The following is a 17,358-nucleotide window of genomic DNA, read 5'->3' as shown; positions in this document are numbered from 1 at the left end:
TACAGTTTCAAATTAATTAGACAAGATTATTGGACCTTAAACTATAAATCAAAATGAAAATAATTATCTGGAGATAGGTGCTCAAGCACCAAAACCGGCGGTCGATCTCATGGGCAATCGATCGCCATAGTTCTGCAGATTGCAGATAAACTGAACACTTGTCTTTGTTTTTGAAAAATATCTCTTATTTCCAATCCTTTACAACCGTTGAATGCGATCAAAATAAGCTAATCTCCACCGTCCAAATGTAACGACCTAGGGAAAAGCGCTAGCCACATCTGCGATATAACCCCAAAAAGACTAGTTAATTTGGAGCTTTCATAGAATCCCTTATAAAGCCCAGTTTCACCTAGTAACTAGGCAATGTAGGACTTAGCACCCATTAGTATCTTTATAAACCACTCACTTTATGTGAGCTATTCATCTCTTTCTAATATGGGACCGAGGTGTTACACTTGCACCAAATCTGTTTAAATTGAGAGATACCATTTCGGTTTAACACGTACATAATATATATATAAAACTAATTAGTTGATCAACTCAATTGGTCAGTAATTAATACAGACGGAGACATGTTACATGCACATCACGTGTACATCTTTTGCACACCACCATTAGATCTGTAGGACTTACGTGTGAATCCTTGTGGGTCCTACAAATCCAATAATTAATTTAAAAAAAAAATTATGTACAAAAAAATATACAAGTGATATGCAAAAATCATTTTTTGAGCTCAAAATACTCATTTTGTGGGGAAGAGTGGCTTGATTTGTTGTTGCACGTCACGTGCCACACCTTAAGGACACCATCAAGACTTCCGGTACAAATTGTGCAGGCATCCTCAGTGTCGACTTCTTGAAATGCAGTGACACACCTAATCGGCCCTCTGTGACCCACCAAGATTGCAAGACACGTGTGGTGCCCATCTTGTGCTCTAACCCAAACCCTACTGGTTAAGTCAGCTGATCCACTAACAACATAGTCACCCACAGTGGCTAGGCACATTACCGCGTGGGTGTGACCCTGGAGCGCACCACCGTATTGGTATTGCCCTGAGAACCAGCCCTTGACCCAATAGTGTATGTAACCATCTGTGCACCCACCGTACAAGAACCCGCCGTCTTGGGTTAGGGCTAGGGTTTTTACTGGCGAGCACCTGGCCGGGAGGGTCACGGTGAGTGAATGCGGCTGCTGGTCCCCTCCGTGAAAGTTGTGGCGCCACACCTTCACAGTGGCGTCATCGGACGCAGTGAAGAGTACCCTGTCGTCGGCCACAATGATGGCATTGATTGGCTCCGGATGGGCGTTGATGGTTCCAATGCATTTGAGGTCTGAAATTCGCCATAGTTTCACTGTTTTATCCAGGGAAGCCGAATACATTACGTCGTCTGATACATTGACAGCTAGGGATGTTATGGGTCCTGTATGCTTCATCTGTTATATTTTTTGATAAAATAAATTATTTTCTTTTTCTAAATATTAATAAGAAGGTATATATATATATATATATATATATATATATATATATATAGATTTCAGATGATCTGGAAAATTAAAGGCAGATGAAGTAGGTCCAAGCTATTAATAGTGCATCATCTACTACTTTTAGCAACACCACAATTTCTGGAGCTAAAGTAAATTTGGAGCTTCAATCTTATCTTCCTAAAATAATGAGCACTTAAGGTACACCAATATGTACGTATGGATTGATTATAAAGTGGGTCGGGCGGGGGACATGCATAATATGCATTCTTATATATATACTATATATTACTAGTTAGCCATCAATAGTAATGGAGGTAATTAACTTGAGCCGATCCATCGATCGATAGAGTTAATGTACTGTTGTCGACTGGTACGGTACAGAATTTGTGGACTTATTAATAATTCTTTTACCAATATTTCTAAAGAAAAATGAATAAATAATAAATATAACTCCTAAAATCATATAATTAAGATTTTGGTCACAACTCAGTTGTGCTATTTAGATATATAACTTCCCACATAACCTATATGCATATATATATATATATATACACACACAAAAAAAGAGTTTGGGTAAATATTGATGATATATACCCACTAAAAATTAATTAGGCAATCCGGCCAATTAAACATTTCTTATCGTGACGTACAGGATACGTACTTGGGTGCCTGAATTTCCACGCATGGTTGGTAGATATATTAACCAGTGAGATCGACCTAGAGTTATATGATAGAAGAAGAAATTAAAAAGGCTTTTAGATTTCTCTCCCACTATATATGCATGCTTCCTACTTCTTCGTTGTACCAAAAGAAACTCTAAGTATTTAATGCTCTTTTTTCAGTATTACGTACACATTTTCTAAAGAAAATTTAACCCTTTTATACAATTGTCACTTTTACATGAGCAATTATAATTTTGAAAAAAAAAAAAAAAAAAAAAAAGGAGAGAAAAGACAATATATAGACTAGTTGACATGACGATCGATCCAACTAACACCGACAATAAAATAAATAAAGCCATAAACGTAAATTAATAAAGTAAAACTGATGAACCATTACCATTTTATCTTTCCCAGCAATGTAGCTCCGGACAAAACTTCCGGTGGTGGGGATGGTGGCCAATCGGATGTGCTTCCAGGCGCCATCCCATGTTCTGCGCCACACACGAATCTTGGCATCACCATAGGCTGCATAAACTCTTTCATTGGAGACCTGTAGCGCAACCACCATGCAAGCCTTGGTCTTGAGCTGCCCACACTCGGTGAACTCCGGGAGTCTCCAAATCCTTACCATGTTGGTATCGGAGCCAGTGTAGGCGAAGCCGTTGGACACGGCAATGGACAAGATCTGGCCGTCCTTTTTAAGGACCGAAGAGACGCATCGGTAAGCGGAGGAGGGGACGTCGGTGAGCTTGGTGGGCGTGTGAGAAGAGTGGAGAGGGGAGGAAAGTGGTGAAGTATGGAGGCTCTCGGAGAGTACTGCCGGGCCGCTTAGGTGAGGTGGGGTGTAGGGGAAGTTTGAGAAGGAGGCTTCTTTGGTGGAAATGCTTCTTGAGAACTTGTTTTGGGTGGTGGTTGTTCCTCTTATTGCAAAAGACAGGTTTGGAGGGGAGTCTCGTGATGATGCCATCTCTCTCTCTCTCTCTCTCTCTCTCAATGAAAATTAGAGAGGGCTGGTGGTGTAATGTTTCCTTTGTAGGGTAATTGTGTGTATAAATGCATCTCTCCTTGGGATGCATAATGTGTAATATATGGTTTTGGTAGGATGTATAAATGCAATACTAGTTCCACTTTTTCCTACCCTACCCTACCCTACCCCCTTTTCTTTTTTTCTTTCTTTTAATTTTTTTTTTGGGAGGGGAGGGGAGCAAGAAAAAGGATTTCCTAGCCTATAATTAGGGATTTCAATTCGACAATTCCATTTGCTCCCTACCCAAGGTGCATGAGAGGCTTCCTGAAAATAAAGCTTTTGTAAGTGGAAATATCTAAATTTATTATGTCATGCTATTATTTGTAGTGACCCGGATTTTAAGATATAAAATATAAATATCTTAAAATAAAATTTAAAGTCTAATGTCAAATAATATAAAGATTATTTGAATATTTATAGATCCTCTTCCTCTTTGACAGTAATGTCCAAGAAAATATTTAATAAATTTATTACAGTTAAATCACTACAAAAATACTGACAATTGGACGCGTGTCTACAGTACCGGTTACTGTAGACACGCGTCCAATTTGACACGTGTCTTATGAGACACGTGTCTAATTGTACAGCCGCCACAATTGGACGCGTGTATGTAATACACGTGTCCAATTGGACACGCGTATTAAATACACGCGTCCAATTTGACACGTGTATTTAATACGCGTGTCCAATTGGACACGTGTATTAAATACACGCGTCCAATTTGACACGTGTATTTAATACGCGTGTCCAATTAGACACGTGTATTTAATACACGTGTCAAACTGTTATTTTTTTCAAATATAATTTTTTTTTTATTAAATAGAATTTCAACAATTGGACACGCGTATTTAATACGCGTGTCCAATTGGACGCGTGTATTTAATACGCGTTTCCAATTAGACACGTGTATTAAATACGCGTGTCCAATTAGACACGTGTATTAAATACACGTGTCAAAATGTTATTTTTTTCCAAATATAATTTTTTTTAATTAAATAGAATTTTAACAATTGGACACGCGTATTTAATACGCGTGTCCAATTGGACGCGTGTATTTAATACGCGTGTCAAAATGTTTTTTTTTTTAAATATAATTTTTTTAATTAAATAAAATTTTAACAATTGGGGACGTGTATTTAAATACACGTCCCGGAATGGTGTAGGTAGGCGCGCGGGAATTATCCCGCGCCCACCTGATGAGCATTCAAAAAGAATTTTTTTTTTTTTTTTTTTTATACACTCTCGTTCGCTCTCTCTCTCTCTGCGCGCTCTCACCTCTCTCTCTCGCCTCTCTATCTCTGTCTCTCGCGGGGTCACGCCGGAGGGCCGGCTGGGTCGCGGTTCTGGTATCCTCTCCTCACGGGTTTCGCTGGAAGATCACTGGAGCCGCCGGAAGTCAGTCGGGTTCCGTCGGACTGCAGCGTACCTGCTGGGTGGTTTCACTCGGAGGCAGTTCTGTAGGGCCCGGAACGGCTTTGCGCCGTTCCTGGAGTGGAACTCGGCAAGGTGGGGGCAGGGCTGGGTTCCCCTGAGCTCACCGATCCGATCAGCCCTCCCTCTCACGCAGGTTCACAGCCACTCCAACCCACTCTCGATCTCTCACTCTCTCGCTCTCTGTCTCTCGCTCTCCGTCACTCTCTCTGTCTCTGTCTCTCGCTCTCTCTCACTCTCTCGCTCTCTGTCTCTCGCTCTCTCTCACTCTCTCGCTCTCTGTCTCTCGCTCTCTCTCACTCTCTCGCTCTCCGTCACTCTCTCTGTCTCTGTCTCTCGCTCTATCTCTCTCTCTCTCGCTCTCTCTGTCTCTCGCTCTCTGTCTCTCTCTCGTCAATACCGGACCACCGGCCAGTTCTAAGTGGACGACGACTGGTTCTGCATGTGTTTCGAAACTGGTTCTGCATGTGTTTCGAATTCGTATAGCAATATTCAATATTTTTGATTTTAGCAATATTTTAAATAACAATTTTCTTTTAAATAGCAATATTTTAGTAATATTTTAAATAACAAGTTTCGAAACTGGTTCTGCATGTGTCAATTTTCTTTTTTTTAAAGCAATACATTTAGCCACGTGTATGTATACACGTGGCTAACAATTTAGAATTTTTTTTAAAAAAAAAACGGTTTGACACGTGTATTAGAATACGCGTGTCAAACCGTTTGACACGTGTATTCTAATACACGTGTCAAATTGTGCAGTTCGTGACATGCACATTTGACACGCGTATCACGCGTGTCAAAATGCACGTGTCTAACTGTTTGACACGTGTACGACACTGTACACGTGTCAAACTGCACGTGGCTATTTGCATGCATTTTTGTAGTGAATTAAAATAAGTTGGATTAGTGTGGTAAAATCACACTTGAAAATTTAATGTAAAAAAGGTCTATCAAGTTTATTGTGATTAAATAATATACTATTAATGTGGTAAAATAAAATGAGGTGGTTTATCTCTACTCCCTAGCTCATTGAGTTTATTGTCGTCACCAAACCACATGTTCTATCTGATTTCATATAAATTGCTTTAATCATTCTATGGAGTTAGTATAAAATTAGAAATCTTCCCTTTTCAAACAAAAAGACCAAAAAAAAAGAAAAAAAAGAAAAAGGGGAAAAACAAAATTATGAAGGTAGTACTAGCTGCATTTATTTCGTTTCATCTACCAATTGTGAGTTTTGTGGTGGCAACTCATCCTGAAATTATTTCCTTCTCATCATGCATGTCAAGTACTACCTTAGTTACTACCTATGTGGTGGCCACCCCTATGTTATGGGGTGGTTGCGTGAGCCATGGCCCAGTATTTAGGGGTGGCCATGCGCGCCATATATTAGTTGTGGGGTGGCTATGCGTTAGTAAGGTGGAAATAATTTCAGGATGAGTTGCCACCACAAAACTCACAATTGGTAGATGAAATGAAATAAATGCTAACGCTAAATTAATTGGTTCGTTTCCGGTTGTCTTTTCAACGTACATTTCGTTAGATAGATAAATTGATTATGCTAACCTGTTTTTTCATACACCGACCACTCCTCCAAACACACCTTATTAGTCTTGTTTGGAGTACTTGGAACTTGGAAGAAGTGAACTGCGCGCAGTAACCCACCAACCAAAAACTTCCACTACTATCCTTCCATGCAACTTCTGTATATCTTCACCAACCCTTTACCCCTTCACCAACCGAGTCATTCTTTTTTTTTAGGGCCGCCCCTTTTTTTATTTTTTATTTTTATTTTTAAATCCCTTGAAAAGAAAAAAAAAATAAATAAATAACAAGCTTAAGAACAGAAATAAACCAAGAAACTAATAACTAACAACTTATCAACTTATTAATAAGGGGTGGGTCTTTCCCGCTTACAATAAGGATGAGGGCCGCCCTTTATCCCTTCAATCACTCCTATAAATACATGACAAAATGTGATGTTGGGAAAGAAGGTTAGGCAAAATGTGCTTTGTGTTAGCTATGCGTGTGAACGTTTAGAACTTGAATAGACAGCATATCAGTGCACAATGATTAATCAGTACCGTACACCATATTAATTTAAAATAGAAATGTGAATTCACACGCATATCACTGTAAAGTGTACAAAGAAAAAACATTTGTCAATTTTGTCCAAGGAGAGAAACGTACAACTTTTGTCAAAATAATTGTTTTTGTAGTTGTACATATTCTATTTATTGTTTTTGTAAGGTGTTTGAATTTGATTGTATTTGCTATTTATGTAAAGCACTAATTATTGTAAGTCTAAAGTCTTATTTATATTAAAATTTTGCAATTTGTAAATTAAGTTGAAAAATGTGTAATTTAAATTAGTAATAGTTTAATAATTTTTTTTATTATCATTTATTTGGATTTTATTTTCTTCAATTTTCTACTAAGTTAGCAAAAAAAAAAAAAAAATCAACTAAGCTCAAGCGAGCAAAGAACTCGATGGAGCACTCGATTTTTCATTATTTTGCACATTTCTTGTTCATTTCTATACCAGAGATGTGTAAATTCACCATTAAATCTATGAGAACACCCGTAGATATTTCTTTGTTTAGGATGTTGGAAACATAATCCTCACATAATGCATTTTTTCTTTTTCTTTTTTTGCTAGAAATAGGCCAAAAATGATTTGAGCCTCATGTAACAAAGCTCATGTCCGATCTGAGCATTTTTTTTTTTAAAGATTTTTTATTTTATTTTATTTAGCTTGATTCAGTCTTAATTAGACTCAAATTTTTCTTTAAAACAAAATTATCATAAATAAAAAAAAAAAAACCTACTCGCTAGAGTATTGAGGATGCAAACGCATTGCGATTTCATAAATAAAAAGTACGATTTTAAACCTAATCGCAGAAAATAAATCGTTTGGAAGTGTATTTCTTAAAAAATTGTAATTTGAAAACGCATAAAATCTGCATTTTTAAATCGCAGGAATTAGAGTTTTTTTTGAAAACACACAATTTTAAAGGTTAAACTGCGATTTTACCAAATGTTTAGCTGAATTTTTTAAAATCACGTTTTCAAATCATACATTTCAAAATCGCTACTTTTTGAAATCACAAACCCAAACGAACATTGAGACTCTTTGTCAAATCACTTTCTTTGTTTCTATTCCTTTTAGCTCGTTGAGTTTGTTCCCTTTATCAAATCACTTCTTAAGTCTAATATCATATAAATTCCGTTAAATTATAAATTCCTTTTAGCTCATTGAGTTTTTTTATGGAATTCATATAAAATTAGAAATCTACCCCATCTCCAAAAATAAATAAAAAAACAAAACAAAACAAGAAAAAAAAAAATCATAAAGATAGCACAAAGGGGTAATTGTGCAAGCAGGGGTAGAGGGAGAGGGAGTCGAGAAGCGTCAAATGCACCCCCCCCCCCCCCCTCCCCCCCCTCTCAGCCCCCAATTTTTTTTCACCCCGGTAGAAGTTCCCCTCCGCCTCTGGTTGCCCACGCTCATAGGCAAAAATATTTTAGAGGACTAGGAAAAATTCAATACATGACATCTTTGTATTTTATATAGAATCTCATAGTAATCTAAAGCGATAAAGCATGAAAAAAATACACAGAGATTAAGGTGGTTTGGCCTATGGCCTACTTCCATACATTAAAGTCTTTTCTACTACATCTTTCATTGATCATTTGACTTTATAGAAATTTACAATGATTTGAATAATTTTACTTACAAACGAATTCCTTAAATTAAAGTAAGTAAATCTCTTAATTTATGGTAATCAAATAATTTAAATCCTTCAATTTAGGATAATCAGATCATAAAAGATTTATATCCTTTTCATTTTACTTTTTTGTTTCATCATTGTTTCTCAGTAACTATGTTTGTGTATCAAATTTTCAAAGATTCAGGGCTAAAGAATGAATTAAGAAGATAACAAAAGTCTTTTATCAAAGCGGTGCATCTAAATTAAGTAGAAACGTTGTGTTTTAACTCATGCCTAAATAAGAGACAAAAAACTCGCTGGTTAAACTTACTCTTAGAAGAGACAACACACGAGTAATTTTAAAAGTTTCCCTAGTGTCATTCTAAAAAGGGAAATGATAGACATCCCATATTTTGTTTTTTTTATTCCAAAAGTTAGTTTTTAAATGATGTGTCACGATCTCATGTGATTTATCATGAGATTGTGATAGATCACACCTTTTTCTTTTTCTTCTTCAGAAATCAACTAAATTGACTAAAATTAAAAGCAATGTGTTTTCATGAGTTCAACGCTGACATAATAAAAATACCTAAATATAAATACTCTGAGAAGTGAGTAAAAGTTGGGAACTTGATTTCAATAGTTTCATTAGTTTGAAAATTGAACGGTGATCAAACTGTTGAATCCTTGTTCTCCTCACAATTAACTATAATTATAGTTAAATGAGATTAATTCGAAGAGCATATCTACTAAAAGGACCATGTCAACCAATTAACCATGATTTTTCAAAAACACAATCTGGAAAAACTTGGCATCATTTTAAAATATGAAGAAATCATGCATGCAATGATTTCAAAATATGTAGACTCGTCAAGAGCAATTGAATAAATTAACTCTAGGCGTGACAAAATATATTGTAAATTACATTTGTATGTTTTAATCAATAATTAAATTTTGTTTAGTTGTTTATTTCGTTACTTATATATATCTTTTACTATTTTTACTCAATACTTTTGAAATTTTATTTTTTAACCTTGACCCATTTGAACAAAAATCATGGCTCTACCACTACGAGCAAGTCGATCATCCTGCAACTAAGAGGTGGCTCGGGTGGCCACCACTAAACACTGAACAGTGGGCATGACCCATGCAATCAACTCATAATAGAGGGGCAGCTCGTGGGGCTACCCCTTAACTACACTAGCCACCCCTAATTTTTGGGTTTTTTTTTTTTTTTTTCTTTCAAAAAATGATAGAATTATAATTTTATTTAAACTCAGTAAAAAACGATTGATGGAATTTGTAAAAAATTAGATGAAATGATTGGTTTGGTAATGGAAACAAACTCAAAGAACTAAATAAAAAAAAAGAAACTTAGAAGGTGGCTTGATAAAGGCTCAAAACTAAAGTCGTTTAATAATTTTTCCACAGTGTTTAATGCAATATGAAGTTACCGATAAATAAAGAGTAATGCTAGAAATTACATTTTTATTTCACAATTATTTCATAATGTTGACTTGACAATTCCAAATCTGGTGTAGCTGACGCAGGGATCCAGTGTGATGCAGTTGCAACAAATCTAGTGTGGCGCGCGTGGATCTCTCGCGCGGGAGAGAGTGACGGCGCAAGGTGGCGCATGGTAGCGAAAAATTAGATCTGTTGGTGGCGCGTGGAAAGTCTTTTGAAGACTATGTTTTCCATAAACGCCGATCTGAGGCTGTTCGGTCGATTTTGAGGATTAGTTTGGCAAAAAAAAAGTGGCATGTAGCCGCGACAACAGTGAACAGTGGGGGCGCGTGTGGCAGCGGATGGACTCCAAATTTCTTTTACGTGCAAAACAAGCTCAACAAAGTGTTTGGAAGACTATTGTCGCAGTAAAAAAAACCCCAAAAAGAAACTCTCAAAGAGAAAATGCACAAACAAGAAATGGAGATTTTAAGAGAGGCACTAGAATAACGGTGGCTCTGATACCTTTAAGAAAAAAATAACAGAATATAATTGTGAAAGAAACTTGTATTTCTAATCTAATTTACTCGTATAATAAAGTGGCCTATTTATAATTGAATGAGGCTAGAGAATAAGGAAAATACTGTAATTATAGACTAAGGTAAATACCGTAAATACAAAATTATACAATAATCATATTTACAATAATATCAAATAGGAGTAATGATTCACTACCACCTAAATATACAACTTTTCACTACCTTATCTATGTGGCAAGGTGGTCCCCCACTTTAATTTATTTTTAAAAAATAAAAAAACTCAAAAAGTAGTTGAGGATCACCTTACCACATAGGCAAGGTGGTGAAAAGTTGTATATTTAGGTGGCATTGAATCATTATTCTATCAAATAGTACTGTAATTTGTGAGAGAATATTTTCTTAATATGCTAAGAATATTACAAAAATATGCTACCATAAATATGGCAAGTAATGTATTATAACAATTTTTTTTCTTTAAGAAAATGATAAAATTATAATTTTATTCAAACTCAGTAAAAAGCGATCGATGGAGTTTCTACAAAATTAGATGAAATAATCTATTTGATAATGGAAACAAACTTCAAGAACTAAATAAAAATAGAAACTTACGAGGTGGCTTGATAAAGAGGATCCGGCTACTGTGCGGTACTAAAAAGTACCGCACAATCTGCTGTAATTTTGGGAACGGCTGGGATACAGCCGTTCAAAAAAATTGCCAAACAAGAAACGTATATGGTACGTACCGTACGTGCCACACATGGATACAGCCAGACTGTTTTTTTTTGGGAAACGTATAGCCACTTTGTGGTTTTTTTGTCTTTTTGTTTTAACTCCGTGACCTCACCTTCGTTAGCCAGCTTTTTTTTTTTTTCTCTCTCTCTCTCTCTTTCATTCAGCTACCGGGAAACCAAACAAAAATTGCCAAACAAACGTCTCTTTGCTTATGCTACGCGGGAAACCAAAAGTACTGAAACAGTGAAACGTCTCATTTTACACCGCAATTCTGGTCATGGAAGATGAATTAAGCTTCTGACCTCTGGTTTGTTTGACCTCCAAAATCAAATGCACTCTCAAGACAAAGATCGACCACCCTCTTGTTTAATTTGATTGAAGGCACAGTCATTTTCACTGGCAAAGTCTAGCTGGGGTATTGTTTGTGCTAAAGTTGAAGAGTTGGTTGATGACATGATCACTCCCTGGAAATGGTGATCTTGGTGTTGCTGAAAGCCCGGGAACGGGAGAGGGTCTCGGAGGAGAAACTCATTCCAATTGAAGGAAGAAGATGGCAGAATTTACGCTTGAGATGATTGTGTAACGTTAGAAGAAGATGATGAACAGGATGAAGAGGTAGCTTCACTAAAGAACTGTGGCTGGATGGTCTCAAATTGGTTAATGACATGAAACTGAGACGGGAAGTAGTCCCATGAGGCAATGTTTTCATTCGAGATGCTATCATAAACTTGCTCTGCCATAGGCCTTCTGATCATCGTGTCAGGATTTGGAAATGATCCTATGAGGAGGACTGAAGAGGGTTCTACTAGTTTGGACATTGCTGTGTAGTTTATGTTTTTATTGAGAGATCCATGGCTTCCAGTACTGTTTTGGAGGCCACTAATGTTTCCATAATCAGAAAGGATCTGTGAATGAAAGAGAGAGAAAAAGAAAAGGACAAAAAAATTTTGTTTAACGGACGGCACGGTGTTAGAAAAAAAAAAAAACAAAAAAAACAAATACGGATGGCTCTTTGGAACGGCGTATCCCAGCCGTTCCCAAAATTACAGCAGATTGTGCGGTACTTTTTAGTACCGCACAGTAGCCGGATCCTGATAAAGGCTCAAAACTAAAGTCATTTAATAATTTTTCCACACTATTTAATGCGATATGAAGTTACTCATAAATAAAGAGTAATGTTATAAATTACATTTTTATTTGACAATTATTTCATAATGCTAACTGACAATTCCAATTCTAATCAGAATCTCTCACCTTGAGTTTGATAGAGGATATTAGATAATATATTCTTCATGTAATTGTGATTGAATATAGTAGGAAAATATATGAGTTTAATTTGATGGTATTCAAATCACATTGATTTGATTGCATACTTATCTACCACAATTCTTCTATAAATAGGAGTCTCATGTATTGTAAATATATCATAAAAAATAAGTGTATAATGTAACCCTTTGAGCTTTATCTGTAGACGTAGGCTATAGACCGAGACGAAGCCATGCACGTAAAATCTCTTGTCTCTACTTTTATTTAAGCTATTGCTTTTATATTTCCACTAGCATTATGATTTTCTTCACTTTCGTAGACCACCTTTTTATCATGGATTTGGCTTACGTGTTATTAATTAAAAAAAAATTACAGGAAATTTTATGTAGTTTTTTCAAATGGTTCAGATTTAATTGAAAAAATTATTAAAAATCATATATATGTTTTTAGAGTACTTAGGCGAATTCCTTTTTTTAGTGCTTGCTTTTGCGAAGGCGCAACAGTACTCGGGTGACATTCTTATATGAATATGATCATGTCATCAGCGTTTGCTTTGTCAGTATTCCATGGTATATGAGAGTCTTATTTCTTGGCGTAACCCACTTTGGTCTTTGGGTGATAAGACTGAATCCCACTTAAAGTGATCAGATTCTATTATCTCAATTGATCATTGTTTGCGTTGATCCGGCCTTCTGGACCTTTTTCTTTGATCAACTTGACAACTTATGAAGAAAATTAAATATAAGAGAGAGGAGAGAGAGGAGTGGAAGCGACTAGAAGACAACTAAGATAAAGACTTTCAGTTTCCAAAAATTTCTAACTTTCTACATAATGTTTTTTATTTTTGTCGTCTCTAGTGGACAGTTGATTAGAAGATAGCCTCTAATTTAAACTAAAGATAATATTGTAAAAAAGAGTTACTTGGCTACAAATACAAAACGTGAAGAAAAGACTAAAGCAAGTAGAAGACATTTAAGCTAATGAAAAGGGACGTGTATTTTTGGAACGTCTTGATTGATTTTTCTTGAGATTGGTGTAAAATTGTGAGCCACGTAAATAATGAAGAGTTTTGGTTGAAAAAGAAACTGGCCAGTAGAGAAGCGTGACACGCAAGGACAGAATTCATCAATGGCCACCAAATTTTTTTATTTTTTTATTTTTATTTTTATTTTTTTTAAGTATATCAGAAACTATTACAATGAAAATTTAAAAGAACAAAAATAGGAGGGCTTGGACAACCCAAATTTAAAACTAAGAATGAAAGTACGCCGGGGCAATGCTTCCAAAGATGCGGGCCCTTTGGCTCGAGGCACTGATGCCTCAAAGCCGGGGTCACCAATAAAGGTGATATCACAAGTGTATTGAGTCACAAGGACCCAAACACAAAAACAGGGGTAAACTGGGGGAGAGGGATACAACACATAAGCCCAAAAAAACAACAAAGAAATAAACACATAAACAGTAACAGTAGCCGTCCAGTAGGAGGAGGAGCAGTGGAAGCCGTCCGTGACGGCGTGTGAGGAACACGCGCCGCCGAGAGGAGGCCTCTTAGCAACAGGAAACACCGGTTTCACCCGGAACCACTGGTGGCCGAAGTGGTGGGAAGCGGTGGGATCAAATGGGGTGGCCACGCGCCGGCCAGAACGAGGAACACTCTGGAGCGTGCAAGCCACGCGCCGGGAAGCAGGCGGCGGTGGAGGAATTGGAGACCATCGGTGGAAGCCGGGGACACCGGAGAACCCGGTGGTGAGGTGCGTGTCTTGTAATAGTTGGCGGAGGAGTGTAGATCTAGATCCGAAAAATTGAAACGAAACCCCTTGCCAAAAATTACAAAAAACTCGGTGGAAGGCGGAGGGAAATAGCATGAACAGCCGTTGTAAAGACACAAAAACCAGTACAAAGCAAGTAAGATAGGTGGGTAGATGGAGCTTATGCCTTAACTCCAAAGGCTTGAAAAACTGGAAAGAAGGTAGAAGGTTGAAGAGATAGATGATGGAAAGTGAGAAGTAAGGGTGGTCGTATGTTGGGATGGAAGGAGAAGAGATGAAAACGGAGATGGGTGGTGGGGAGGGAAGCACAGTGCTTCCCTCTCAAGGCGGCTTGCACAAGAAAAAAAATCAGGGAGAAAAGGATAGAGGAGAGAGAATGGAGTGTTTTTTTGGATTAAAAGAGCTTTTTGAGTATGGCCACCAAAATTTGATCAGCTAAATTAGCGCACTCAACGTAATTATCAGTGTTTTCTTCTTGTTGGCCCCGTTTGAAAACCACTTTCCCATCCCCTCTCCTCCCCTTCCCTTCACTTCTCCTAAAAAACATCAACTTCAAAACATTCTTAACTTTTTTCACTTTTTATATCACATCAACACTTTCTTATTACTTTTTAAATAAAAAACTCACTACAATACAAAAATTTTTTTGCACTTTTCCATATAAATTATATCAACTTTATATCACATCAATTTTAATTTTCAATCATTCAAAAAAAAAACTCAAGAGGAAGGGAGGGCAATGGGGTTTTCAAACGGGGCCAACCTCGAATGCGGTGGTGGCACATGATACACGACTAAACGTATAACAATATTTGAAATAATATTTATAATTTTTGTGCATAATAATTACACTCACACCAGATACATCGGAGTGGAGCCCAGTGTGTGGGCTCCACCCCAATGATATTTATTCCTTGCGACTACTGCAAGTTTGTGTTCAGTCTATGACAGCAATTTTTGGCACGTCCATTATTGTGATAAAGACTAAATCATGAATTTGTCATGATTTTTAATTTTTTTATTTCTTTTTTTTTTTTTAGTTATAAGCGAGGTATAATTTACGATATAAATTAAAACTTAAGAAAATAAAATTATTAAACGATAGGGGCAAAAATGTATTTAATTCTTCCAATAATGATAAGGAAGCTAAGCCATAGGGAACCTTCAAAAATGTATTTTTAGACTGCCTTTTCCCTTCTTCTTTTTTTTGAGTTCTGTGTAAAAAGTTGCCAAACATAATTTTTAAAAATAAATAAAAAATAGTTGAAAATAATAGGGGACCCAAACAAGCCCTTTGTTACTTCCAAGTTCCAACTAAAAATAATGTTTGACTTTACCATGTAAAGGAGATTGTGAAGCACTCACGTTACAACATTTGATAGCCTTCCAAAATAAGAGCAAGAGATTTCTTTAGATGATGTTTTCTGACAATAATTTCCAAAAACTGTTTTAAGAGAAAGAGGAAAAAAAAAAGAAAGAAAGAAAGAAAGAAAGAAAAATCACATACTGTCAGGGTTTTCCAATGAAAAACTATTGCTGAATAATGCATTTCGAAAATGATTTTATGCTTTAATCTTTGAAGACCATCATACATATTTTTTATGTTTTTTTCCTAAAAGCGGGGTTGTTGGAGATATTTAATATAATAATCATATTTGTTATTGAATGCTTCAAGAGCATTTAAATATAAAGAGAGGCACTTAAAATATATATATATATTTATAAGATCACCTTTTAACGAATAGATCAAAGATAACGTGTCTGTGTGCTTTAGACAAAGTAGGTAACTATAATTAATGTGACAGCAGTGATAGAAATATCTGAAATATGACAAAGTGTGACTAAAAACAATTTCTTTTTTAGATTATTTGACAAATCTAAGAATTGACAATTGAAAAGGCCAAAAAAAAAAGCAGATTAAAAAAAAAAGTAGGCGCTTTTTTATAATCTTCGAGTTTAAGTCCCAACATTGATCATTGAAACATATATAGTAATTATTACATAAGCCAAGTTTAAATATAATTATTCTGATTCAAAAATCACTCCCAACACATTGTCAAAGATGTTTTATAAGCATATTTTCTTTAGTTTTTATGGGGCTCGTAGAGGCAAAGACATTAGAAGACATAATTAATTTATCTCATTCTCTTTTTAACATTTGAACCACATTTTTAATAGAATGACGATCTATTGAGTGCCATTGAACGCACTAGAGTCCTATAGTTGCAAGTTTCTTTGCAATTTTAGCATCTCCATTATCCTCAACAAAGATTCGTATGTCTTCTTTTTGTTCCAAGAGATTGTAGATCCATTCTGAAAAGTAGACTTGGCTAGTGTTCTCAACTGTAACGTAGACATTTTTCCTCCCTCCAACTATTTCAAGTAACAATATTCCAAAGCTAGCTATAAACATTTGCTTTTACAGACACATTTCCAAAATTTTTAGAAAACACTTCAGGTGCAATGTAACTTGATGAGTGTCAAATATTATATATTTAGACCATTTAATTCACATTTGTTAAACCTTTAGCTTTGTTATTTTTTAATGTTTTTTGTTATTTTTTGTATTTTGGTATTTTTCAGATCATTGAAAGAAAACGACAATTTTAAAGTGAAAAATGCAAAGTTTGGAAGGAAGCACAAAGTCAAAATCGGATTGGATTAAATTTCACATTCTGCACAAGTCATAATATTTTGATCAGAACTTTTAGCTCAAGTATCGGATTAAAGTGAAATCAGCAACGTTGGAAAGCTAATTCAAAATTTTACAAATCATTGTGAAATATAATTTTCCTAATTCGAATGTTTGCCACGTCATAAATGCCCCGCAATATAAGAGCGCGAATTTTCTTGTTCCTAGCGGCCCCAAACACTCCAAACCCTAACATTCTTTTCTCTTATTAGGGTTTAGAGAGGTAGAGGTGTCATTTTGTAAAAGTTAAGTTTAGCCTAATTTTTCACTATAAATACCCCATGCTATGCACCACTTAGAACATCGAATCCCAACATTGTACATAGCAGCAGCTGGGTTATTTGGCTTCTATTCTTTGTAAGTTTTTATTTTTATGTTTTTAATAAAATTTAGTATTTTCTTTTTAGTGATGAGTAGCTAATTTTTCAACTAAGGTTGAGGATGAAACCTCACATTTGATAATACTTTCATTCTTGTTATTTTATCTTATGCAATTCCGATATTTATCAAATTATTGTTCAAGTCCAATATTCAATTAATTGATTTATGTCTTTTAATTGAATGATTATTTATGAAAAGTTGGATATTTAATGTGT

General features: G+C 35.7%; 1 protein-coding gene and 1 pseudogene across 1 annotated transcript; one reads left to right on the top strand and one right to left on the bottom strand.

The window, feature by feature from the left end:
- LOC133878958 (ACT domain-containing protein ACR11-like) overlaps nucleotides 1-17,358 on the top strand; it is a 63,805-nt pseudogene that overhangs the window by 26,065 nt on the left and 20,382 nt on the right.
- On the bottom strand, nucleotides 513-3,165 carry LOC133878812 (protein JINGUBANG-like). The gene is made up of 2 exons (XM_062317354.1): nucleotides 2,545-3,165; nucleotides 513-1,434 (listed from the first exon to the last, which is right to left on the bottom strand). The coding sequence occupies exons 1-2, from the start codon at nucleotides 3,112-3,114 to the stop codon at nucleotides 721-723; spliced, it is 1,284 nt and encodes a 427-aa protein (XP_062173338.1). The 5' UTR covers nucleotides 3,115-3,165; the 3' UTR covers nucleotides 513-720.

Source organism: Alnus glutinosa, chromosome 10 (genome assembly GCF_958979055.1).
Source record: "Alnus glutinosa chromosome 10, dhAlnGlut1.1, whole genome shotgun sequence".
Classification (NCBI taxonomy): Eukaryota; Viridiplantae; Streptophyta; class Magnoliopsida; order Fagales; family Betulaceae; genus Alnus; species Alnus glutinosa.
Note: the sequence above shows the minus strand (reverse complement) of the source record. Positions and strands in the feature narration are given on the sequence as shown.